The sequence below is a fragment of the Alligator mississippiensis genome, chromosome 11, assembly GCF_030867095.1.
Source record: "Alligator mississippiensis isolate rAllMis1 chromosome 11, rAllMis1, whole genome shotgun sequence".
In the NCBI taxonomy this organism is placed as follows: domain Eukaryota; kingdom Metazoa; phylum Chordata; order Crocodylia; family Alligatoridae; genus Alligator; species Alligator mississippiensis.
In genome coordinates, this window is record NC_081834.1 from 34,922,809 (window position 1) to 34,946,807 (window position 23,999).

Below are 23,999 nucleotides of genomic sequence, written 5' to 3' on the forward strand. Positions count from 1 at the left end.
AGCTTCCTGTGGTGGTGAGCGGGGACTGCCTAAATCTCTGAAGCTCTCCAAATCTTTTCCTAATCTATTTGGAGAGCTTCAAATCAATTCAACCTTTTTATTGGTCTCCTGATTCGATTCAGTTTCAGAGATTCAGCCACTGAATCAGGCCAAATCTCCTCCAAATCAAATTAGCACTTGAAGCTTCACACAGCCCTAGTATGCATGCTCAAATATTCTCCCATCACTATAAAAAATAATTAGTAGCTGCAATTTATGATAATTAATGTAACTTAGATCAATATCTGGAAAAAATACTAGCTTAGAAATAATCCTACCCTTAATTTACAATAATCAAGTAGCACAAAGGAGAGAGAGGAGACACAGGCATTTGCATATTGCTGTCATTAATGAGAAACATTTTCTTGTAACTAAACATATACCATAGAAATACAGTTCTGCTCTTGTGTATCAGACAAAAAAATAATTGTCTCACCATCAAATTTTACAATAAACAGCTACAACGAGGAGGAAATACGTTACAAGAATGGAATTGTTTCATAATTGTTCCTTAATTCTTATTTTCTTTGTTTTTGCAATGAGGTTTCACCTGTTCAGTCTATTACCAACTTCCAAATGTTACATTTTACCCCACACTGCCCACTGACACACCTCTGGGGCTCTATTTATATTATGCAGTGATATATAAATGCTATCAAGTTCCTGTTACTCTTTCTGTCACATTTATTTAACAAAATCTTATTGCTTTCTTTTCAGCTTTTGCACCTATCCCATTTGGGGGAATTTACTTGCCACTTGAAGTTCCGCCTAACAGATGTCACTGCTCACCTCTTGTTCTAGCTTATGATCAAGCTCATTTCTCTGCTCTTGTATCTATGGAGCAAAAAGATCAACAGAGAGAACAAGGTATGCTGAGAAAATTCATACTAGACAATGTTTTCTATAGAGTTGAATGCAAAGTATAGTGCCCAGCACTGCTTGATGACAGCTTCTTACAATTTCAGAAAGAACCATGAAATCTGAACGTGGTTTGTAAAAGTAAAAGCATCAAAACTGATTGTTAAAACAGAAAGGAAGCTGGTTCTTGTTTTGTGAGCTCACATATATTCTACAAAGGTCACAGATAAATGTTCATCAGTGGGAGGATAAGGCAAACCTGAGGCTAGATGTCGTCATGGACCCTTTTGTGCTCTTTTGCTGAAGGAAGGAAGTTAGGCAGCTTTCTTTTTTGTTTATTACATTTATTTTTATAGTAGCACACACCCATGTGACTTGCACTCCCATATATCATAGCTTTGTTCCATCATATTAACTATATATGCAGATGTACCTTTATGGAAATAACTTAATTAGCCTGTGTAATTACTACAACCACATATGCAGTCACAAAGATCATGTGCATGTTAACAACTTGAACCTGCATATACCCTAGGTATTTCTAACTGAATGTTGTCTTTTTGGAGAAGTCAGAAAATGCTACCACAAATAGGAAACGTTTGGTTAAGTATTAAACAATTCCAGCTTTCTCTGATAGTTAATACATCAGACAGACACAATATTCTACTTTGATCATGTTTGGTGACATCAGTAAAAAGGAAAAAGACAGAATGGCAAAAATATGAAATCAAAGCTCTCTTGAAACGGTCAGATCATTGTTCTGCATCTGGTCATTATTTTTGGATCTAACCTTTGAGTCATTAAAAGGGTTTAAAGTTGCTGTTCTTAGCTTGTTAAATGTAAGTTAAATCAATTCAGTGGTACCAAGTCAGTTTTCTTCAGAGCTGATAATAGATATCTGCTTTTCTTTTAAATGAAAAGGAACTGTTGTTGGTTTTATGAATAACATGTTGATTAGACCTTTACAGATAAATGCAATACATTTTTACAAATACCTCGTTTCACATTCACTGTTACTCACTCTCCCTGTGAAAACTGTGTGCACCTTGCCTCCTGAATAGAGAGTCAACAGAGAGAGTCACTTGGGTTCCACATAATCCTTCAGATAGTTAATGAAACTGATGACTCTCATATGTAACAGCAGAATGTTGTCCACAAAAGGGAACCAACAAACTAATTCAAAATTATTTTGCAAAATGTACAGAACATATTTTTGAGATGAAACAAGGATGGGTGGAGATCTGTTTGTATATGTTCAGGTATACATATTAATGCCTGGTAATTTTATATTCTTAATAGAAGTGCTTTTCCTTCCAGAATGAATTTGATTCATTATTATCTTAGAATATGCTTTCCCTGTACATGTTCCTTTGCAGCAGAAATTTATTTCAAAGCTATAGTAGAACTTGACCTATGAAAGGCAGTTGATTTAATACCACCATTCCTTGTTCTTAAGCTTTTGGGGCTTTGTCTTTGCTACTTGTTTAATCTCACTAGCAAATGATCTGTATGTGTTATAGTGGGAATGATTGGAACTTCTATAGTTTGCTCACAGAGAGCAACACATACGATACTTCATTTTCAGTCATTTAAAGGAGTTTAACAATATTACTCAAACGTGCAGGAATGAAATCAGGAAGGCTAAAATGCAATTGGAATCACAGCTAGCAAGGGACATGAAGGATAAGAGGAGGAGTTTCTACAAGTATGTTAGCAGCAAGAGGAAGGTCTGGGAAAGCATGGGACCGTTACTGAATGAGGAAGGCACCCTAGTAACAAATGATGAAAAAAAGGCTGAAGTATTCAATGTCTTTTTTACTTCGGTTTTCATAGGCAAGGTCAGCTCCCAGACTACTGCACTGGGCAGCACAGTTTGGGGAGAAGTTGAGCAGCCCTCGGTGGTGAAAGAACAGGTTGGGGACTATTTAGAAATGCTGGATGTGTACAAGTCCGTGGGGCCAGATGTAATTTATCCAAGGAGGCTGAGGGAGTTGGCTGATGTGATTGCCAAGCCACTGGCCGTTGTCTTTGAAAACCCATGGCAATAGGGGGAAGTCTGGGACGACTGGAAAAGGACAAATATAGTGCCCATCTTTAAGAATCGTAAGAAGGAGGATCCAGAGAACTATAGACCAATCAGTCACACCTCAGTCCCCAGAAAAATCATGGAGCAGGTCCTCAAGGAATCCATTTCTAAGCACTTAGAGGAAACTAAAATGACCAGGAACTGCATGGATTCACTGAGGGCAAGTCATGCCTGACCAACCTGATTGCCTTCTATGATGAGATAACTGGCTTTGTGGATACAGGGAAGACAATGGACTTGATATACTTTGACTCATTGTAGAGATGACATCTTTTATTAGACCAACAAGATTATTGCAAAAAAATTTCTTTAATTGCAAGCTTTCAGGCACAAACACCCTTCATCAGGCATTGGAGAAAAGATGGTAAAAGTTCTCTTGGGAAGAAATGAAAGTTCATATTTCATAGGATTTCATAGAGGAGTCAATAGATGGAAAACTCCTCCGGACAGTCAGTTCATAGCTCGTATGGAGCCTCTCACCTCCTCTGAGGATCTGTGATGATGCAAATTACCTTGAAACAAAGGCAGGAGCAGGATTTCAGGTTTCAGGTGGTCACAGTTGCTTCCTGCTTGGGAAGAATTTTTTTTGCTAAAATCTTGTTGGTCTAATAAAAGATATCATCTCTACTATGAGTCCTGATTGCCTTTTCCTCTAGACCAGTACGGCTATAACCTGGATACCTGAAACATGGAAGATATCAAATTTTAGCCGATTTTTTTTTTTAAATGAAATTTTCATATTTTCCCAAGCAGGAAGCAACTGTGACCACCTGAAACCTGAGATCCTGCTCCTGCCTTTGTTTCAAGGTAATTTGCATCGTCACAGATCCTCACAGGAGGTGATGGGCTCCATACCAGCTATGAACTGACCGCCCAGAGGAGTTTCCCATCTATTGACTCCTCTGTGTAATCTTATGAAATGTGAACTTTCGTTTCCACCCAGGAGAACTTATACAATCTTTTCTCTAATGCCTAATGAAGGGTGTTTGTGCCCAAAAGTTTGCAATTAAAGAAAATGTTTTGCAAAAATCTTGTTGGTCTAATAAAAGATATCATCTCTACTACGAGTCCTGATTGTCTCAATCCAAAATTGTAATTTCAGGTCATATACATACACCTGACACAACTTTAAGCTAGCCATTTTAGTTACAGAGATCAATAGAGCAGAAAGAGTTCAGTAGAGGCTACAAACCTACCTGGGACTATGGGTAGATACCTGGGCAGCTAGTCCACACTAAACTCCATTCTGTCATACCTTGTAACATTTGAACTAGCTAGATTGATGCTGATTTGAGCATAGCTACACATGCTGCAGTTATATAATTGGATTACAGTGTAGATCTATCTATCCATAGCCCCATGAAGTCAAGACAAACTGATCAGTTTGTCTGATGATAAGTGTCTTCAATATTCGTTTTCATGTAATAATAATTAAGAAGCCTATCATAATACATAAGCATAATGATGAAAAGTTAAAGTTGCGGGAAACCTTCATTTTGTCATTTTTCTGACTTCTGAATGTTTAAGCCCCCTGAATATACTTTCTGTCTTTTGAATGGAATATGAAATCTTGCCTATATGCAGCAATATACTGCCTTCTGTTTTGTGTTTCAGAACCTCCTAACCTCTCCTTCATATGTTTTGTGGCATTCTGTTGGCACAAAGCAGCTGAAAAGTGATTGTGCAAGTTCACTTGAGGATTCTTTCTGTACAGAGTAGCTGTCCAATTATGCAGAGCTCGAAGTAGCTTTTATATCACTTTATGTAGTAGTGGAGGATGGGGGACACACAGTAAAGATCAAGCTGTTCCACTAAAGCAACCCTTTAGTCGTTATGAGTCAGAATCCTTTTTCTTGTTGTGTGCAAAGAATACATATCATTCCAGTATACATAAAGCCACCTTGATAAACAATATGTCATTTATACTTAATATCAAGTTATAACTGAGCTCTTGTACCACTTTGATGATTTGAAAGACCAGCAAAGTTTCATTGCATGAAGCTACAACAAAATACAATTCAATAGTCAAGGTGTACCTTTGCAGAAGGAACATCTGCAACTCCTATAATCCTTATCTCTGGTATAAAGAAGTATTTCTGCTGAGACTTATTTGTGATTGGAGAAACAGATACCGGTTCTGTGGTGATGTACTATAAATAGTTATTCTAGTGTGAATAATTAACTTAGGCTGCCAAATATTATTTATTTCATAAAGAGATATATCCTAAGTAACAGCCACAACAATTCACTGCTTAGAACAGTGACAGTCTTTGTTCTAATGTGGTCAAAATGCCTTCTGTCTGCATAATGAGTTGTGTCTTTCACCTTGTAAGGTAGTTTGTTTGGAGAGCTTGCAGAGCAGTTTAAGGATTGCTAGACTGTGATGATTGATTTTAGGTTGCTAATAGATGTGATTGTTAGTATAGATTGCTACTCTTTGCACAGTAATGCTTTTCAGGATGGGATAATAAGACATAAAAGTAACAGATGGTTTTACCTGGGCCACGAGCATAATGCCAAACATGGGTGGAATTGGGGCTTTTTTTATTATTTAAAAGTGAAAGCTTCAGTACTTTTGTAGCACTTGAAAGAGATTCCTCTCTAAAATATATTCCTTTCCTCCATCAGACAAATATGAAGTTCTTTGAAGATACTTTTTTTGGATTGGATTGGATTGGGTTGGGTTGGGTAGGGGGGGGACTGGTAAACTAAAAATGGCTCTTTTAATTTCTGGACCCTTAGTGTGAAATAAGCAACTGTCAAACAAATTCTTTTAATCATGAGTGTTTAGTTGGTTATTTCTAAAAGCTTTTATTCATGAATTTGTCAGTTCAAAGGCACAGTAACTCTTTTTATAAAGACTGATTTCCCATAAATGAATAAATGTGATGGTTCTACTCCCAACATAGCTCAAAGCATCCTTTGATTTAAATGTTACAAGGAGACATTCTGAAGTAAATAGTTACTATGTTTCTTTGTTGCTTAGTCCCCACAATTTCCCAAATGTGTTTAGAAGGATAGGGACAATATCTGGAGACTATTTGTGAAACAGGAAGAGAGATTTGTGGCCATTTTTCACACTAGCACATTAATTATAATAATTATTATTGTTGTGTTTTGGTGATGGGGGAAGCATTGTCATTTTATTTATTTGCTAGTAATCCTTCAATAAAGCAGAGACAGAACAAACCAAGCCTTTAAAACAGTATTTAAATGTGTCCTTAGCAAAAGGTACATAGTCTGTTGGTGGAAAAGTGTTGGAGAAAAATGGGATTTAATTCATTTCTCTCATATATGTTAAAAAGGTAAACTTTAGTCATAATCCTCTTAAAAATATTGTAGATTAAACTGTCAAATTACCGCCACTGCTATTTTGCTAGGAAAAAAACGGGCTTTCTGAAATTTCTCTTATACATAATTTAGTTCTAGTTCATTGATTCTGTACAGCTTTGCTGCTACTCTCAGTTTTGGCTAATTCTCAAAGATGAGAGCTTCAGTAGACAGCTGCATCTCACTGATTAGTGTAATCACCTCTGTGGAGGCTTTACTGAATATGGATAAAATGGATTAAAGAAAAAACTGTCATTGCTCTTCACCTGTTTCATTCCTTCTGCCTTCCTCTTCTTCCCTATTCAAGCCCCTTCCCATGCAAACACACAGATGGGTGTTGAGATTCTAACAGTATCCTTGACATTTACACTCCCAAAAGCATTACTAAATAAGGAGTCATAAAAGAAGCACAATAAATAAGTCTGTTTGGGCCGAAGCTATTTATAAATGGTAAATTAAATGGTAGGACATGAAAGGAAGGAGGTGGACATGAATGGATATAAAACTGATGAAAGACGCATAACTTCCGAGGAATGGTTCTTAACCTTTTTTAGACTCAAGGCACCCCTCAGTAAATGCCAGCCCTTAGTTTTCACTTTATTTTTCTGTAGTGAAAAAAAAACGAGGAATTCTTTTGTTGCAGAGAACTCAGAAAGGCAACATCAGGTCAGAATGTTTTTGACACCAGAGATCCCTATTTGAAATCTCTGGGTTTATCTTCAGAATTATGTGTAACAGTGCTAATCTGGTATATCACCTTAAAATAATCTTTTGGCACTCCCTTTGAGAGTTACCACTCTAGGGTATTAAGCAGAAGACATTCAGTGCTCCCAAGTATATTGTTTTAAAATATATTTTAAAAACTAAAAGAATCAACCTTTCTAATATTTGTTTTCTCCTGGGAGCATGGCATTCAAACTGAAACATTTCAGTTGTGGTTAACAAGTAGTCTACTAATAATTTATTAGATGCAAAGCCAGCTATCTCACAGGCTGTGATTGATGACAAGCAGATTATGTGTATTTCCATATATACATGAGTTGCATTGGCTGCTTGGTAAGTAGACAGTTGATGGTCAAACTCCTTATTTCAATACCATCTTGGACTATCTTGTGATGTAGAGCTTTTCCATTCCCTAATTTGTAGAATGGATACTAACTTCCCTACATGCAGGAGTGTTCTGGGGTTTAATTAATGCTTGGGAAGAGCTTGAAGATTATTGAGTAATATGATTTGACTTTCCATGTGATCCCACTAAAATATTCTACCTCAAAAAGCAAACAATAGATTAGGGCTGAGACTTTCAAAGATACTTAGCTGATTTTAGAGTTGACATTAATGCATCAAGATATGCTAGACAGCTTTGAAAACCTCAGTCTAGGCTTTTTAATACTTAATTCTATCTGAATATTAGTATGTTTGGAGTTGTTATTGCAATGAATCAAAGACCAACAATTTACTTAGCTGAGATTTCTATGTACAGAGAGCTGCCTTTAGTTTATAAAGGGATCCTCTTCCGTCCAGATGCCCACATGCTCTGGGAGTGTGTGTTTTGGGGGGGAGGACTTTAATTAGAGTAGTTCCAAGAACTCTAATTAAAGCACTCGGAGCGTCTCATGTATCAGCATCCCCATGCTGAAAAATGACGGCAGGGGCACTTTAACTAAAGCTCATTGAACAAATTAACTTAAAGTGCCCCCACTGCCATTTTTCAGTGCAGAGACAGACACTAATACATAAGATGCTGGAGCACAGTAATTACCACGTTCCAGCAGACTGTTAATCAAGTCAGCTCCCATGTGCTACAATTAGTGCGTCGGAACAGCTTCACTGCAAATATATAAGCACCCATTGGTACCAATGTGAATTTTTTGGATATCAAATCAAACTCCTAGTTTTAGCTTGCTTTGGATAAATCATATCTAATTATGTTGCCAGTGCTACTTTCAGATAAAAAATGCGGCTAAGCATAAACATCTCAAATAAGGCAGAAGTCAGCTGAACTCATAGGTCTTGCTTCAGAGAGCAGGATGCAGACCAATGGCTTGAAGTCACAGCAAAGTAGGTTTAGATCAGATATCAGAAAAAACGTCATCACTAATAGAAGAGTGGGACAGTGGAATAGACTGGAGTCCAATAGAATGGAAGTTGTAGACTTTCCATCACTGGAGGCGTTCAAGAAGAGGTTGGACAACCACTGGTCAGGGATGATATCAGCATAGCTACATGTGAGGGGTTGTGCCAATATAAGCTGTGCTGCAGGGCCCAAGCACTCTTGTTCCTAGGGGACCAACTTCTGAGGCCATGCAGTTTTGCTTTTGATGCATATTGCTCACAGGGTTTAACCCTTGACTCACCTGCCATGCCTTGATCTTGCAAATTAGAGTGAGGGTCCTTGGTCATATATAATAGCCCTTATGAGGTGCACATATCATGGATGTTTGGGGGGGGGGGCTTTTCCTCCCCTTTCACCCCCTTCCACATACCAACTGGGTCTCAAGTTGGGATCCATGCCTCCTTTCCCTGATGTGTATGGGGTCCTGGACTGTTAGTGCAATAGGGGAGCACCTTAGCTAACCATGCTCAGCAGGAATTCATTAAGTCTGTCATGTGATAGAGAAAATCAACTTCCCAGAGTAAATAAATGGTTCACATGCTTGTGGATTAATTCATGGCCAGCCCTGTCCCTACAGTTCTGTGGGGCCAGTTCATTAATAGCATCAATTGTGGAATCATTTCACAGTTCATTTAATCAAATAAATCAAATCAATCAATTCATAAATAAATCATATCTTTGATCAATAAAGAGTCCTTGTGCCTCCAAATCAATTCAAAGTTCAATTCATCAAATAAATCATGCCCCGCAATTCATTCAGTCTTCTAGTCAGTGGGCACATCAATTCCACTTTTAACTTAAACTGGCTCACCTGGCCCAAATCAATTGAAGAAAATAAAATAAATGGCATGTTCACCATTCCCCCTTGTCTGCACTTCACTTGTGCCATTCACCTGAGCGGTTCCCTCCACTCCTGGACCACTGTGTCAGCTGCAGCAGGTAGGCTCACCCTGACTGCTTCTCTTGGGTGTCAAAGCCCCCTGAGGCTGAAAGCTACTCTGGACTTGCAGTCTGTAAAAACAGTCTCTTCACCCGCTTAGGCAACACTCACCGGTGTCTCACTGCTGCAAAGTTCCCCGCGCTGCCTCTCTAGTTCTTCCTTCCTCTCTCATCAGTGCGGGACACCTGCATATGACATCAGCCCTGGTGCGCCTGCTGATTCACAGCGAGAACAAGCTCTCAAAGCGGGGCAGGCACTGTGTGAAGGGAATTTGCACACACCCCACAACCTCCCCTTCCCCCTTCTGCTACATGTGGCAGGATTTTTTTTTAAAGCCTTCCTCAGAGTGATTGGGTGTTGGCTGCAACCTAACCTGGGGATTTTGACTGGGGTATGCCAATTCTTCTGCTGGGACTTAAAGCCAGAGGTTCCTGGATAGGGGGTCTTGCCCCTCCACTCAGGGTCAGATTTATTGCCATAGGTCAGGAAAGAATTTTGCCTCATGGCCAGGTTGATATGGACTGTGGGGGGGTTCTGCCTTCCCCTGTAGTGGGGGGGGGCATGGCCCTGTACCTGGGATCTCTCAAGTGTATATTAACAACCTTTAACAGAAGCAGGACATTGAATGCCATCGTTCCCTGGTTTACCTGTGGCAGGTTAGCATGTTATGCCTTGTGTTGTGTCATTATTGACTATGTAACTTTATTGAGAGGTTAGATTATGAATTTTTATAGGATGACTTGGATGGGGATGATCCTGACTCAGGCAGGGGGTTGGACTAGAACTATGAAGATCCTTTCCAGATCTACTTCTATGTGATTCCATGATTTTTTTTGTTTATTCCTCTTGCCCTGGAAGGAATCTTATTTACTATTCCTTATTTACTATTCTCTTGTCTGGTCATGCATCATACTTGTTAAGTACCAGGCTAGACTTCTTAACCATTCCCATTTACTATGGAAATGGGAATGGTTAAGAAGTCCAGCCTGGTACTTAACAAGTATGATGCATGACCAGACAAGAGACACAGGTATGATTCCCTGCCTCTCTTTCTCTGGTACTACAAAAGTGTTTTAGATTCCCAAAAGAGGGCAGATACGCATGTTGTGAACAACCCCAAACCTGCTGTTCTCTCAGGTCTCTTAAGTGAGTTCAGTTAAGCCCTTCCACCTGGAGAGTAATAGTGACACACACATGTTTTGGCTAAAGAAGAGTATGTTGATAAAAAAGTATGTGATAGGAAAATTAATTCAGTAAAACCATTCATCTTTAACTATCACAGAGCCTTGAAATTATTTTATTCCCATACACTCAACACCTGTTCTGCAAAGTCTTTTCTTTCAGGGAATTTCAGGTAGGTGCTTGGCAACCAGTTTAGCTTTGCATTGTATATAATGGACATGTCAGCTGTCTTCCAGCTCGCCAAAAAAAAATCTGTTGCAATCCAACCCCTGTGAGGATACTTTTCACAAATGAACCATATCTTAGTATAAAAGTACAATTTGAAAAGACTCTGGAAAATGGAAGTCTGTAAAGTGAAACCATGTCACTTTAAAGAGATAATATAACCAGAATGAATACACAGGTTTTGAATAGATCTTTCATGTTACCATTTCAATATTGAGAGTAGTAGCTGGTATGGTTCAAAGTTGCAGCCTGTATGGTGACCAGTTCCTGACATCTGTATATAATTTGCAGATTTGTAGTTGAGGCTCAGTTGCTTGATTTCAGCACACATTTTCATCTCTCTCAGTCTTAACTTTTTATACTTTAAGGACCTATGTACACACAACAAAATTGGCCTTTAAAGTGGCTTAATTGCCACTTTAAAGTGACACTGCTTTAATAGCATTGCTATCTACACACTTGGCAGCATATTCCACTTTAAGTGACTTCGTTACATAACAAGGTAAAATCCATCCAAGGTATTTTACTTTGCTACATAAAGTGCAACAGTGCACAGGGCACTGGAAGCCAGTGTGCTTGGGGAAACTCAGGCTTGGCGGGTTTCCAGAACCCTGCGCACCCTCCGTGCCACCTTCTCTTGCTGCCAACACACCCAGCCGCCCTCCTGCCACCTTGCCACTCTGCCCCAGCAGCAAGCCAGCCATTCTCAGGAGGTCCCAGGTGGCAGGAAGGCAGCAGCAATGGTGCACAGCTAGAGCTTACCTGCCTCTCCCACAGTGTGGGGAGGGGGCAGGGGGGGGACAGGGGGCAAGCAGCACAAGCTGCCAGTGGGCCAAGTGGTCCCTGAACTGTGGCACCCCCCAGGCAGCCCCTGCCCGCTAGCAGCCCATCCAGGACCTGCACAGGGGGCACCACAGCTTCAGAGGGAAGCACCAGGCCCTGCACAGCTCATACAGGCAGACAGGATCCAGAAGGAAAAAAAAAGATCAGGCTCTTCACTGCTTTTTTCCTCAATTGAGCCTGCCTGCATGTACTGCTACCAGGTTGCGCAGCCCCTGCTCTGTGCAAGGACCGGTGCTTCCCTCCACAGTGGCAGCACCCCCCAGGACTGGTCAGGCTGGGTGCCAATGGACAGGTGCTACCTGGGGTGTGCCACCACCGTGGAGGGAAGCACCACTGCTCAGGGACCACTTGGCCTGCTGGCAGCTAGCCCCACTCTGGGAGAAGCAGGTAGGCTTTAAGGATTGGGACCTTTATCCTTTGTGTACATGACAGGGGTTTAGTTTGGTTTAGTTCTCCTTAAATTGAAATGGTAGGTTTTTAAAAACCTACCATTTCAAATAAGGGAAACTAAACCCCTGTCACATGTACAAGCACCCTAAAATTCTTTCTTTGGTGATTATAATTGGACACTTGTTCATGAGATGCAAGACAGTTGCTAAGATAAGGAGTGTTCTTGTCCATCCAGGCAGCCCTCTTCTGTCAGGGGAAAGGGTGCTAAAATGCAAGACCTCTTGAAGTTAATGTGGAGGAGGAATGGTAGGGAGTTGAAAACCTCCAAGCTCCAAGAGTGACATGAAGAAGCCTGCTTGAAAAAAGTAAAGATAATAAGAACCTGTCTTAAAAGCCTCTGGCAGAAAGGGACCAGTTGTGACCTAAATTGAATCCCATGCAGGATACTTCCTGCAGGAACTCAGCAGTGACCTTAACTTCAGATAAATAGTTTAGGGAGATTGCCTTCTCTGATGTAGAACTAAGCTGTACATTCTATTTTTCCCTTAGTGTGTTGGACTCTTTAAAAAGTCTCCATAGTCTGTGATAATTTAACTTGTGCTTTTGAAAGAAGCTTTATCTTTCCTTTTAAGCAATGCATGAAATTTTTAGTACTTGTTGTGGCAGTAGCGTGATGTTCATTAGAGATGCACAGATACATCGGTCCATATTGTATCAATACTGATAAAAGGAAAATTTACATTATCGGCAGTCAGCTTTTTTTGGCTGATGTGGCTGATTAAGGTCACTGACAAATGCTGCATGCACGTGTGCAGCTGCGCTGTATGCACACTGCCAGGAGTGCAGCCCGCAAGCTTGGAGAGCAGCATCTGGCTAGTAAGTCTGTTGGGGGGCAGATCAAGGTGAGGGAGGGAGTGGGGCAGGGGCAGGTGCTGCACAGCCAGAGTGGGGCAGGGTGCAGGACAAAGCCATGGCTCATCTGGGGGGCATGGGAGTAGGCAGGGGGTTGCTTCCACCACTGCACACACGCCCAGGGGAGGCATGGGTGCTGTGTAGCCCCTGGATCTGTGTGGGGTGAGGGCAGGCTGCTGCTGCACATTTGGGACTGGAGCTGTGTGAGGCTCTCCCAGTGGGGACTGGGTCTGGGCTGCACTCAGGGTGGGTGGGGGCAGGTGAGGCAGTGGTAGCTCTGGGATGGGAGGCTACAATGAATTTTGGGGTGGCTGTAGCCCCCCCATAGATCCATAGCCCCCCCACGGATCCAGGGGGTACATACTCCCCCATGCCTCCACTGGGGGGGTGTGCATTGGCAGGAGCCTCCCCACCCCACCCTCCAAATGAGCCACAGCTGCATACCGTGCCCCATCCCGTCCTGGCAGCACCTACCCCTGCTTCTGCCCAAACCCCAGCCCCACTCCCTCCCTCACCATGGGAACCTTTGTCTGCCCCCCTCTCAACAGACTTACCAGCTGGACACTACTCACCAAGCTGCTGGACTGCATATCAGCAATTGGATTGGTATCAGCCAATATGGCTTGTTAATAATCAGCCATCAGTATCAGCCCAAAAACTTTTTATCAGTGCACCCCTAATTTTCATGCTTGACCTGTCTTGTAGTTTTCTGCATAAAATTTCAAGCCAGTACATTTGCAAACCAGGAAACTATAGGCCCGTTAGTCTTACCTCAGTCCTAGGGAAGCTTTTTGAGAAAATTAACCAGGAGCATATCTGCGAGGGGCCAGCAGGGGAATTTATGCTTAGGGGCAATCAACACGGGTTCATTAGAGGTGTCACAACCCAAGGGTGTGATTTTTGTTTTGTGTGTGCTTTGGCGCCACTGAATTATTTTCCCGCCAATTTGTAGCTTTCTTTGCAGTGTTCATTTCTTCTTTGCAGTTAAGAAATGCTCGTTGCAAAGAGTTCCCGCCATTTGTATGATAATTCGAGCCCCATTATTGGCTCGTGTGAAATTATTCACACGTGGCGGCTAGTGATTGGCTTGCTAGCCGTATAAAAAGCTTGAGTGGTTTCCGCCCAAGTTGGAGGACTCCACGAACACCAGGAGGAGGGATCTTCACGCTGTGTGAAGATCTCTAAGCACTGCGGAGCCTATCGGACCCAGCGTATTTCAAGCAGGCAACAGGGGTCTGATCAGCCTCTAGCCTCTCCCCGTCGCCGTTCGCAATCTTCGACGTATCCCTTTCCCTGCGCGTAAAAAGGATCCACGGAACCTAGCAAACTTCAAGTGAGTCTATTCAGAGCTCTTCACTTCAAGTACTTTCTTTGGTTGGCGCGACAGGCTCACGTTTTAGAGCCTCCAACCGGATGGGCTAGAAGAATGTTCACGGGAAGGAACTCTAGTCCGCCTCTCTTCTTTTCTATCTGTAACCACAACTCAAGCAAGTTTTCCTGCCTGCACCGCGACCATTTTCGGTGTAAGTAAACAATCTTGAATCAACCATTACGCGTCCGTGACTAATTCTAGTGTGCCGCCTGTTTTCTCCGACCCCGCGTGCCCGGGCTGCTGGCCACAGCCCGCGGCGCACAAAAAGGGCCCCGGATCACTCCCGGCCCGCACATGGCGACGAGGATGGGATCAGGAAAGAACACGCTAAAGCTAGAATTAGTTAAGAACTGCCCTTGGCGTGATAACAAACGCCAAGTGAAAAGTTTTGAGGAACTGGAGGTGCATATCGCTTACCACCAGGCGGGCGGAACGGGTGAGAGATTTATCAGCGGACGCCTTTCACTGAAGGGAGAAGAGGGAACCTCCAAAGATGTAGCCCCAAGAGAGAGAGAGAAATGTATTTGCTCCCTGCGGCGTTTGGGTGTATAATGTGCGACGAGTGGGTCCTGTTCAGGCCCCTCGATACTGTGTCCCTCGCCAGAGTCAACCCGACGGGCGCAGTGAACCCGACCCTCACCCGGGAGTGTGCCCGATGCCTACGATATGCTCGGGAGAGTGAAGAGCCAGTGCTGATCGGCTGGTTCCCTCCCCTCATGGCGTCTAGATTAAGGGGTCGCGAGCTTCCATCTGAGCTCCGCGAAGATTTGGAGATGGAGGAACGCGCCGCAGATGAGAGGGTGGCCCCACGGTACAACAAGGGGGGAGAATTGAGTGCAACTTTCCGTACAATTGCTGATTTAATGAATAAGAATTTAAGTTTGAAGGCCCAGCTGCGTATGGCTGTTCAAGCGGTCAAAGAAGTGGCTGAGAGAAGGGATCCTGAAACGCCAGTTCAAGATGGTGCCGAGCAAGAGGGAGACCGCGTGGAAGAACCGGAAAGGAAGGGTGCAGCTTCGGAAGAACCCGCGAGAGTTCGGTCAGCGACTCCGCCCATCGACGCAGCGTTGTCTCCGGCAACCCCGCCTAGCGACGCGGCGACGCCTCTGCCAACCACACCTTCCTGCCGATGAAAGAGAGAGTCAAGCGGAGGAGTGCATCCGCCCCTCCTGCCTGAAGCAGCAACAGCAGCAGTAACTCCTGCAGCAGCAGTTCAGCCTACAACAACGACTAATCGAATTGTTACTGTCTATTATGCTCGCACCAGAACTGAATTACAGGATTTGTGCAGAGAATCGAGAATCCAACCTGAAGAGACTCTAGCGGTATGGTTGGGACGTTTAGTCGTGGAACTTGGATCCAACCTGTTGAACCAGGAAAAAGCAAGCTTCTTGGTCAGACGAGCTTCATGGAGTAGAGGACATGCCACTGACATCGACATGATAGCGGTCAACGTTCACTGGCCTATTCCACTGCCAGTGCTTGTTGCAGGACTGATCAGTCAAAAAGCCCACGTATGGCATGAAGGACGGCCAGAACATACCGGCGCAGAACAACTCATGTTAGCAATCATCGGAGTCTTGTACTGTGCCTGGAACCCCAGAGCATGTGCGCTGGGACTGACATCACTCCAGCGAATAAGACCATGGCCTCACCATCATCTACGAGACCCTGGAACCGTTCCAGTAACCATTCACAGCCTAGATAGTTGTCTTGAAGTTTATGGGCGAAAGAACATCGTCGTCCTCCGGATTCTGCTTAACCCAATGGTGAACTAACCCGTGTGTAATCTCCTTCGTCAGTTGTCACGACTGCGTATCCTGATGGAGCCAAGATTATCTCTTGATCGGGACTGTCGACACCCGACCAAGATTCAAGGCACAAGACACCGTGAACCCGATCTTCCATCATTGCCACAGAGAACACCAGAAGAGCGATACATGTTTGGATTTCTCCTACAGCGTTCTGGACTCAATAAGCGGCAACTTCGGATTTTAGGGGACGCAGGCCAATGGCAGTTGGCCTATGAGTTAGATTTCCGTTATCTAGAAGAGCTAGATGATGGCTCCTCGACAATTTCATCTAGTTGAGTGTACAAAAGAGGGTAGTTTAGGGTGGTGAACCTCTGTATTATAGTAAAGTTCCATGGAAACTTTGTAAATATGTTGAGATGCGTTAACCTATTTTTTTTTTTTTGAGAGTTTTTTGTTTACAGATCCGGAATTCAGAATGCGTGGTGAAGAGAGGCCCTGAGAAGGATAACATCATCGGAAGAAGTGAGGGCCTGACGTACGACTTTGCCATGACGCCCACTGAAGCCCTGATCGTGTAGTTTTTGTTTTGAATCTGATTATGTGTATTTGTGTTGGTTATTGTGCAACTCAATCCCAGGAGAGCGAATTTTATGTTGGGGGATTTTATGTTTGTTTGTTTGTTTGTTTATTCATTTGACGACTCGTGATAAGCTCTGGATCACTCGAATGACTAGCGTGCAGCATAATTCAGTTGTGCCTTCAGCAAGGGGTGATGTCACAACCCAAGGGTGTGATTTTTGTTTTGTGTATGCTTTGGCGCCACTGAATTATTTTCCCACCAATTTGTAGCTTTCTTTGCAGTGTTCATTTCTTCTTTGCAGTTAAGAAATGCTCGTTGCAAAGAGTTCCCACCATTGTGTGATAATTCGAGCCCCATTATTGGCTCGTGTGAAATTATTCACACGTGGCGGCTAGTGATTGGCTTGCTAGCTGTATAAAAAGCTTGAGTGGTTTCTGCCCAAGTTGGAGGACTCCACGAACACCAGGAGGAGGGATCTTCACGCTGTGTGAAGATCTCTAAGTGCTGCGGAGCCTTTTGGACCCAGTGCACTTCAAGCAGGCAACAGGGGTCTGATCAGCCTCTAGCATCTCCCCATCGCCGTTCGCAATCCTCGACGTATCCCTTTCCCTGCGCGCAAAAGGATCCACGGAGCCTCAACCACTCCGTGGGAGAGACCCGAGTTTGTCGTAGTCCTCAAACGAGGATTTAATCGGAGCTGTGCCTGGAAAACTGTCCAGCCTACACCGCGACCATCTACGGTGTAAGCAAACAATCTTGAATCAACTGTTACACGTCCATGACTAATTCTAGCATGCCGCCTGCTTTCTCCGATCCAGCATGCCCGGGCTGCTGGCCGCAGCCCGCGCAGCATGAAAAAGGGCCTGGATCACTCCCGGCCCGCACAAGAGGCAGGCCCTGTCAGACCAGCCTGGTGGCCCTCTATTGCCAGGTCACAAAAGCCTTGTGGACGTAGTGTTCCTGGACTTTAGGAAGGCCTTCAACACTGTCTCTCACCCCATCCTCATTAAAAAATTAGGCGTCTGTGGTGTCAACACCTACACAGTCAGATGGGTCAAATTGGCTGGAGGGCCACACCCAGAGAGTGGTGGTGGACGAGTCATTCTTGACCTGGAGGGATGTGGGCAGTGGGGTTCCCCAGGGCTCGGTCCTCAGGCCTGCACTGTTCAAAACTTCATCGGCGACTTGGACAAGGGGGTGAAAAGCACCTTGTTCAAGTTTGCAGATGACACTAAGATGTGGGATGAAGTGAGCATGCTAGAAGAGAGGGACAGGCTACAACTAGATCTGGACAGGTTACAGAGGTGGGCGGATGAGAACAGGATGGGTTTCAACATGGACAAATGCAAGGTATTGCACCTGGGGAGGAAGAACCAGCAGTACACCTACAGGCTGGGGAACTCCCTTCTTGTCAGTGCAGAGGCAGAAAAGGATCTTGGCATCATTATTGATGCCAAAATGAACGTTGGTTGACAGTGTGGGGATGCGGTCAGGAAGGCCAACCGCACCTTGTCATGCATCCATACATGCATCATGAGCAGGTCCAAGGACGTGATCCTCCCTCTTTATGCGACATTGGTCAGGCCGCAGTTGGAGTACTGCGTCCAGTTCTGGGCACCGCACTTCAGGAGGGATGTGGACAGCATCGAGAGGGTCCAGAGGAGGGCCACTTGCATGATTAGGGGGCAGCAGGGCAAGCCCTATGAGGAGAGGCTACGGGACCTGAACCTGTACAGCCTCCACAAGAGAAGGCTGAGAGGGGATCTGGTGGCTGCCTATAAACTTGCCAAGGGGGACCAGGAGGCAATGGTAGAGTCCCTGTTCCCCCAAGCACTACCAGGGGTAACAAGGAACAATGGCCATAAGTTGACTGAGGGTAGATTCAGGTTAGATATCAGGAGGCACTACTTCACTGTCAGGGTGGCTAGCAGCTGGAACCAACTTCCAAGGGAAGTGGTGCTTGCCCCTACCCTGGGGGTCTTCAAAAGGAGGCTAGACAGCCACCTAGCCGGGGTCATTTGACCCCAGAGTCCTTTCCTGCCCATGGCAGGGGGTCGGACTAGGTGATCTACTTAGGTCCCTTCTGACCCTACCAGCTATGAAACTACGACTTAGAGAGACTGCAAATAGCACATAAGTGTGACTGCACAACTGTAATTATGTTAGATAGTTCTCAGCAAGATAATTGTCCCTTCCTACTTATTGTAACTGTTATCCTGTGTTTTGTGGCATTTGAAGATGAACTCCTACCACAGTTTTAGTCTTGCCTTGCTTATAGTATTGCCATGCTTTAGTATTGCCTTCTGTAAGAATTCTCACAAGTGACTGAGATCTCTGTTCTGTGGAGGTTATTTGCACATAACCAAATCGAGCCCAGGACTTCAAGCAAAACTTGCCCCCTCAACTAAAAAAATACTGTAACTAATCTCCTGAATTTTGTCTAAACATACTCTACTAAGTTCCTACATATAATTATTTGTATTTCTTGTATTTCAATTGAGAATTATTTATTACTTTGGATGCATGCATATACTGTAACTTTCTTTTTTTAACCAATGAAAGGAAGGCCTACTGATCAAAAGGAGAAGTTTCAATATGTTTATGCAAAAAATCTAGCTTTTCTAATTTCCTATATCCATTTCTTTTTTGCCAGCTTCTAGAAACAGGATAATGTTAGTAAAGCTGAAATCACATTGTCAGAAAAATATCTAATTTCTTTCAGGCATATTTTTCTCAATTCATGTAATACTGAATTGTTACAGGTCTTACAAGAACTTCTGTCTGGAAGAACAAGATTTTTAGTAGTTTCCTGGTCATAGCTGCCAGACATAAATAATCATGCCAAATGTGCAGAACTGAACTACTTCACAGGGATGTTACAAGGTTTAATAACATGTTTGTAAGGTATTCTGCAGTCTTTGGATGAAAGGGCACTGCCCAAGTATAAAGTATCATCATTATTATTATTATTTACTTTTAGGCACAATAGTCTCATTACTGCAGTTTTTAACATGCATTTAGAATTACTCCAGCCTCTCCCATCAAAGTCTCCAGTATGTAATTTAGGGTAATATTATGACATTTTTTCCAAAGAAAGAAAAAAAAAAAAGAAAATAGAAATGTTTCTTCAAAGAGAATGCTCAGAACGGGCAACAGATATTTTTTTTCTAAATTCACACCAGCTAATATGTTGAATTACAATGTTAATTTATTTTTTTTTAAACTTACTTACTTGGACTTTCTAATGTTACTCTTAGGCCAAAATTATGTTTTTCTTAGAGTTTATCTTTCTCATCATTACTGCCGTTCTTTTAAAAAAATTATATAGCATATTTACTCAAGTCCAAGAGGAGGTTTTCCCCCTCAAACAGGATGAAGGGGGAAAAAAAGACTTTATCTTGACCTTGTCCTGCCCCCAACTATGCCACCACTCCATGCCTGTGCCAGCCCCCACCCCAAGCTCTGCCTTGCAGGCTGCTCCCCCCACGCACCCAACTGTCCCTTCCCCTCACCTCCACTCTCTGCTCTATCTCCAGTCCCTCCAGCCCTGACCCAGCCAGGCCAGGAGCCACTATGTCTGCTGAGTGCCTCGATCTGGAGCAGAGTTGTAGCAGCAGTAGAAGGTAACAGGGGCAGGGGGGGAGGGGAGAGGCACACGAGGAGGTAGGGGGTGTGGGAGCAGAGTGTGAGAGAAAGAGTCTGCAGGTGAGAGCAGGGGTAGGGAGGCAGAGAGTGTGGTAGGTATAAGGGGCAGGTGGAGGGGCATATCGATTCCATTCTGAGATGCCAGTCTAGCCTCATGAATTATGTACAGAAAGCCAAGTACCTTACTCAGGGCTATACTGCTGTAGCCACCAAACATGTGAAAGTCAATCATACACATGTGTACAATTATGCATCTTATACAGGGAACAGGCAGCAAGGAGGGCAGGCACAGACTTTGGGGAGACAAGGGGTGGGTGTTGGGCTCCTAATCTCCCTTTCTGCTGCTTTCCCCACCATGGGGGGAGGGGAATTAAGATGGATGCCCACTAATTAGATTGGATATATAGAAATTTATAACAAATTTATATTATTCCATAGATAGAATCTAATTATTGGGGTGGGGGTGTCTTGAATTTGAAGTCATCTTGGATTTGAGGAAGTAGCTGTTCAGTAACAAAATTATTGAACTGGAGACTGCCTTTTTAATGAAGGAAGCTGCTTATACTTATGTGAAAGTTTTCTTCTGTTTGTCCTTCCATCATGCCTAGGGCAAAGCCTGGGTGGTAACTGTATTAAAGAGAAAGAGTCTGTCGTGCTATCAGAAGTTGTTGTTACAGAAAGCAAAATATGAAAAAACGGAATGAAATAGTCCACAAACCATGAGCACAGTGTGCCCTGGTTGTAGGTGCCATCCCTGTTCCTAGAAAAAAAGGCTCAGTGTTTTGGACCCTTTTGGATCTTTGCATTTCAGCTTGGGGTCTCCAAAAATATGTAGCATAACTGTCGTGCTAGGAAGTGGATAAGTGAGGATGCTTGACTACTTGAATATTACTAGCCCAAGGTACCCTGTAAGTATTAATAAATTGCTCTTATCATACATTAGGATGAACCAGGAATTTTTTATGGCAGCAGACAGTGATGAGTAAGAGTACTCCCAAACCTGCAGTTTAAAATTGTGGGAGAAAGAGCCTAGCATGTACTAGCTACAGCTCACCTGAGCAAACTGCAGACAGGCTTGTTGTCCCTTCTGCTTTACTCATGAGCCCTTCTCTACAGCGACATCTGCTAAGTAGCATAGTCTTTGAAAAATTATGAGTGGTATTGTTCAAACAGATTTGTTCCCTCTGCTCTAATTACAACACTTAGTAAATTATACCCTCTAATGCCATCTAGTGAAATACTGGCAATATTGCAAGGTGTTGCATGTTCCTTATATTGAATGCATGTTTCCAAAATATTCTTATAATTAGGCAGCACAGTTTATCTCTTGGGTGATGAATAGAATCTCAAATAGGCACCAGCATTGGTATTAGCAGTTGTATCAGATATTCTCTATAGAAAACATCATGTCCTCCTCAGGGGTGTTTCAGATAATTGTATCAGCATGCAGAAGGTGTGGGAAGGGTTCCCCGTGGTCATCAATAAAATTACCATATTTTCTCAAATCCAAGATGAGAGGGGTTTTCCCCAGTCAACAAGGGTGGGGGAAGGAGGAAGCCTTGTCTTAAATTTGAGTACCTACCTGGGGCAGGTGGCAGTTCAGCTTCAGGCCTCCCCCCCCCCCCCCAACAAACATGCACACACACTGTCTGTCCCCTGGCCCAAAGCTGCCACTGCTGCTTCTGCCTGTTTGGGCTGGAGCTGCTGCCAGTGAGTAGGGTTGTGTGAAGCTTCGGTTACTGATTCAGTTCGGAGGAGATTCAGCCCGATTCAGCGGCTGAACCTCCAAATCAAATCAGGAGATGAATAAAAAGGTCCAAATTGATTCAGAAAAGATTTGGAGATTCGGGCAGTCCCTGCTCACTGCTGCAGGGAGCTAGACACAGGCTCCATGCTGGTAAGGGGAGGGAGGCTGGAGGAGGGCAGAAGGGACCATGAGGGGACCCCCACCAGGCCCCATCCTCTGCTTGCTCCTTCAGCCCCCCCTGAGTGCCTGCTGACCCCCACCTGCTCTCCCAGGCCCATCAATGGCTGCCCTGCCCAACCCCAGCATTCCGGCACTTTGGGGGCGGTGGGGGAAAGCCCTGAACTCACTGCCTGCTGCAGTGGCCATTGGGGCCCCTGGGGGCTCATGGCAGAACCTCACCACACGGTGCAGGTCAGTGGGGGGCAGCGGTGATCCCCCCGCTACCCCGCCTGGCAGGAGCCAGTAAGTGCGGGGCTTTTTCTCCCTTTTTTTTCTAAAATGTTAGGGAGATGGGGCTGGGCAAGCAGGCAGGGGATGGGGCCTGTTCAGTTTGGCCAGTTCAATTCAGGACAGTGATTAGAATCACCAAATCGAATCACTGTCCCTCGAATCATCCAAATCTGAATCTGAAGCGATACTAGCTGCTTTGCACAGGCCTACTACTGAGTGCCCAGAGCCACACTGCTTCCAGATGTAAGTGGTGGGGGCAGGGGGGAAGGGCAGCAGAGGGGCAGGCGCAGGACCAGGCACAGAGGGGGCAAGTGGTAGGGGAGGGCAAACGACAGGGGGTCAGGTACAGACACGGGGAAGAAGTGGCAGGTAGCAGGTGGTAGAGAACAGGCAGTGGGAGTGAGGGGTATGGGGCATGTGGGGGGCAGGGGGATGCTGGGCAAGTAGAAGAGGAGCAGCTCTTGGGGGGCAGGGGCAAGTAGCTGGGAGCAGACATAGGGGGACAAAGGGTGGGGAGGCAGGCATGTGGGGGCAAGGGGTAGGAATCTGGTTTCATTCCCCACCACTGCTTTCCCTGCCACAGTTGTGGTTGAGATGAATTTAAGATGATCTTCCAATAATTAGATTCAGTACGTGGAAAATTCCAACACATTAAAAAATCTCCATGTATAGAATCTAATTATTGGGGGGTTGTCTTAAATTTACAATCATCTTGGATTTTGGTAAATGTAGTAAATATGGACCTTGATTATTTATTATTGTTCTTCGATACTTCCTAAGAAGTTGCTCATACATTTCAGACTGATTCACTTTAATTCAACCATACAAGCAAAGGCAGTAACTGGTTAATTACAGAGGCCACTAAATCAAAATTGTGTTCAGTGTGACCTGATTTCATATTACCAGTTGGAACAAATCTGAGTGAGGCTTGAATACTGCAGCTCAGTCAAGTGGTGCTGGGCCACTGGGAATGTCTGGGAATGCTGCATCTTTCAGCTGTTGAACTGATTCCTCATACAGATTAGAGCAACCTTGGGACTCGTGGAAATCCATATAGCTTATTACTGTTATGGCAGCAATTTGTTTGGGATGTGACTGGAACAACTCTTTGCCACGTTCCCAACACTGGCAGTTGGGCAAGGATTGAAAGAGCGAGCTTCAGAGATGCTCTCCACCATTAGAGGAATCCGCTGTACAAGGTTTTCTTCTCTTGGCTAGATCCATTGGGCTGCATATTCAAGTAATATACAGTATACATAAAAGTTACTAAGGTGGCGTTACTAGCTGATAGTCCTTTTGAGAACAGAGCTGTTTGTGGCAATCATCATCTATAAACAATTAGTTTTATTTTAATTTAAATACATGCAACATAATTGTAGGCCATTACAAAGTTACGAATAACATTTGACTGCACAGTTTGAGGGGAGGGGCAGTGAAGGGACTCTTCATAATCAACCTGGAATAATTATCAGTTGTTTGACAATAGTACATTTACAGTAATATACTTGTTAAAAAGTTTTGCTCTTGAGC

The 23,999-nt window shown here is 43.9% G+C and overlaps 1 protein-coding gene across 11 annotated transcripts in view; it reads left to right on the top strand.

The window, feature by feature from the left end:
* OTUD7A (OTU deubiquitinase 7A) overlaps nt 1-23,999 on the top strand; it is a 306,759-nt gene that overhangs the window by 262,637 nt on the left and 20,123 nt on the right. For 9 of the 11 annotated variants that reach the window (XM_059714799.1, XM_059714800.1, XM_059714795.1 and 6 more), the window contains one exon: nt 757-906. In XM_059714799.1, the coding sequence (XP_059570782.1) occupies nt 757-906 (150 nt within the window). Of the gene's footprint in view, nt 1-756; nt 907-3,733; nt 4,045-23,999 lie in introns of those variants that run through there. The other 2 variants (XM_059714802.1, XM_059714804.1) reach the window with 2 other exon arrangements.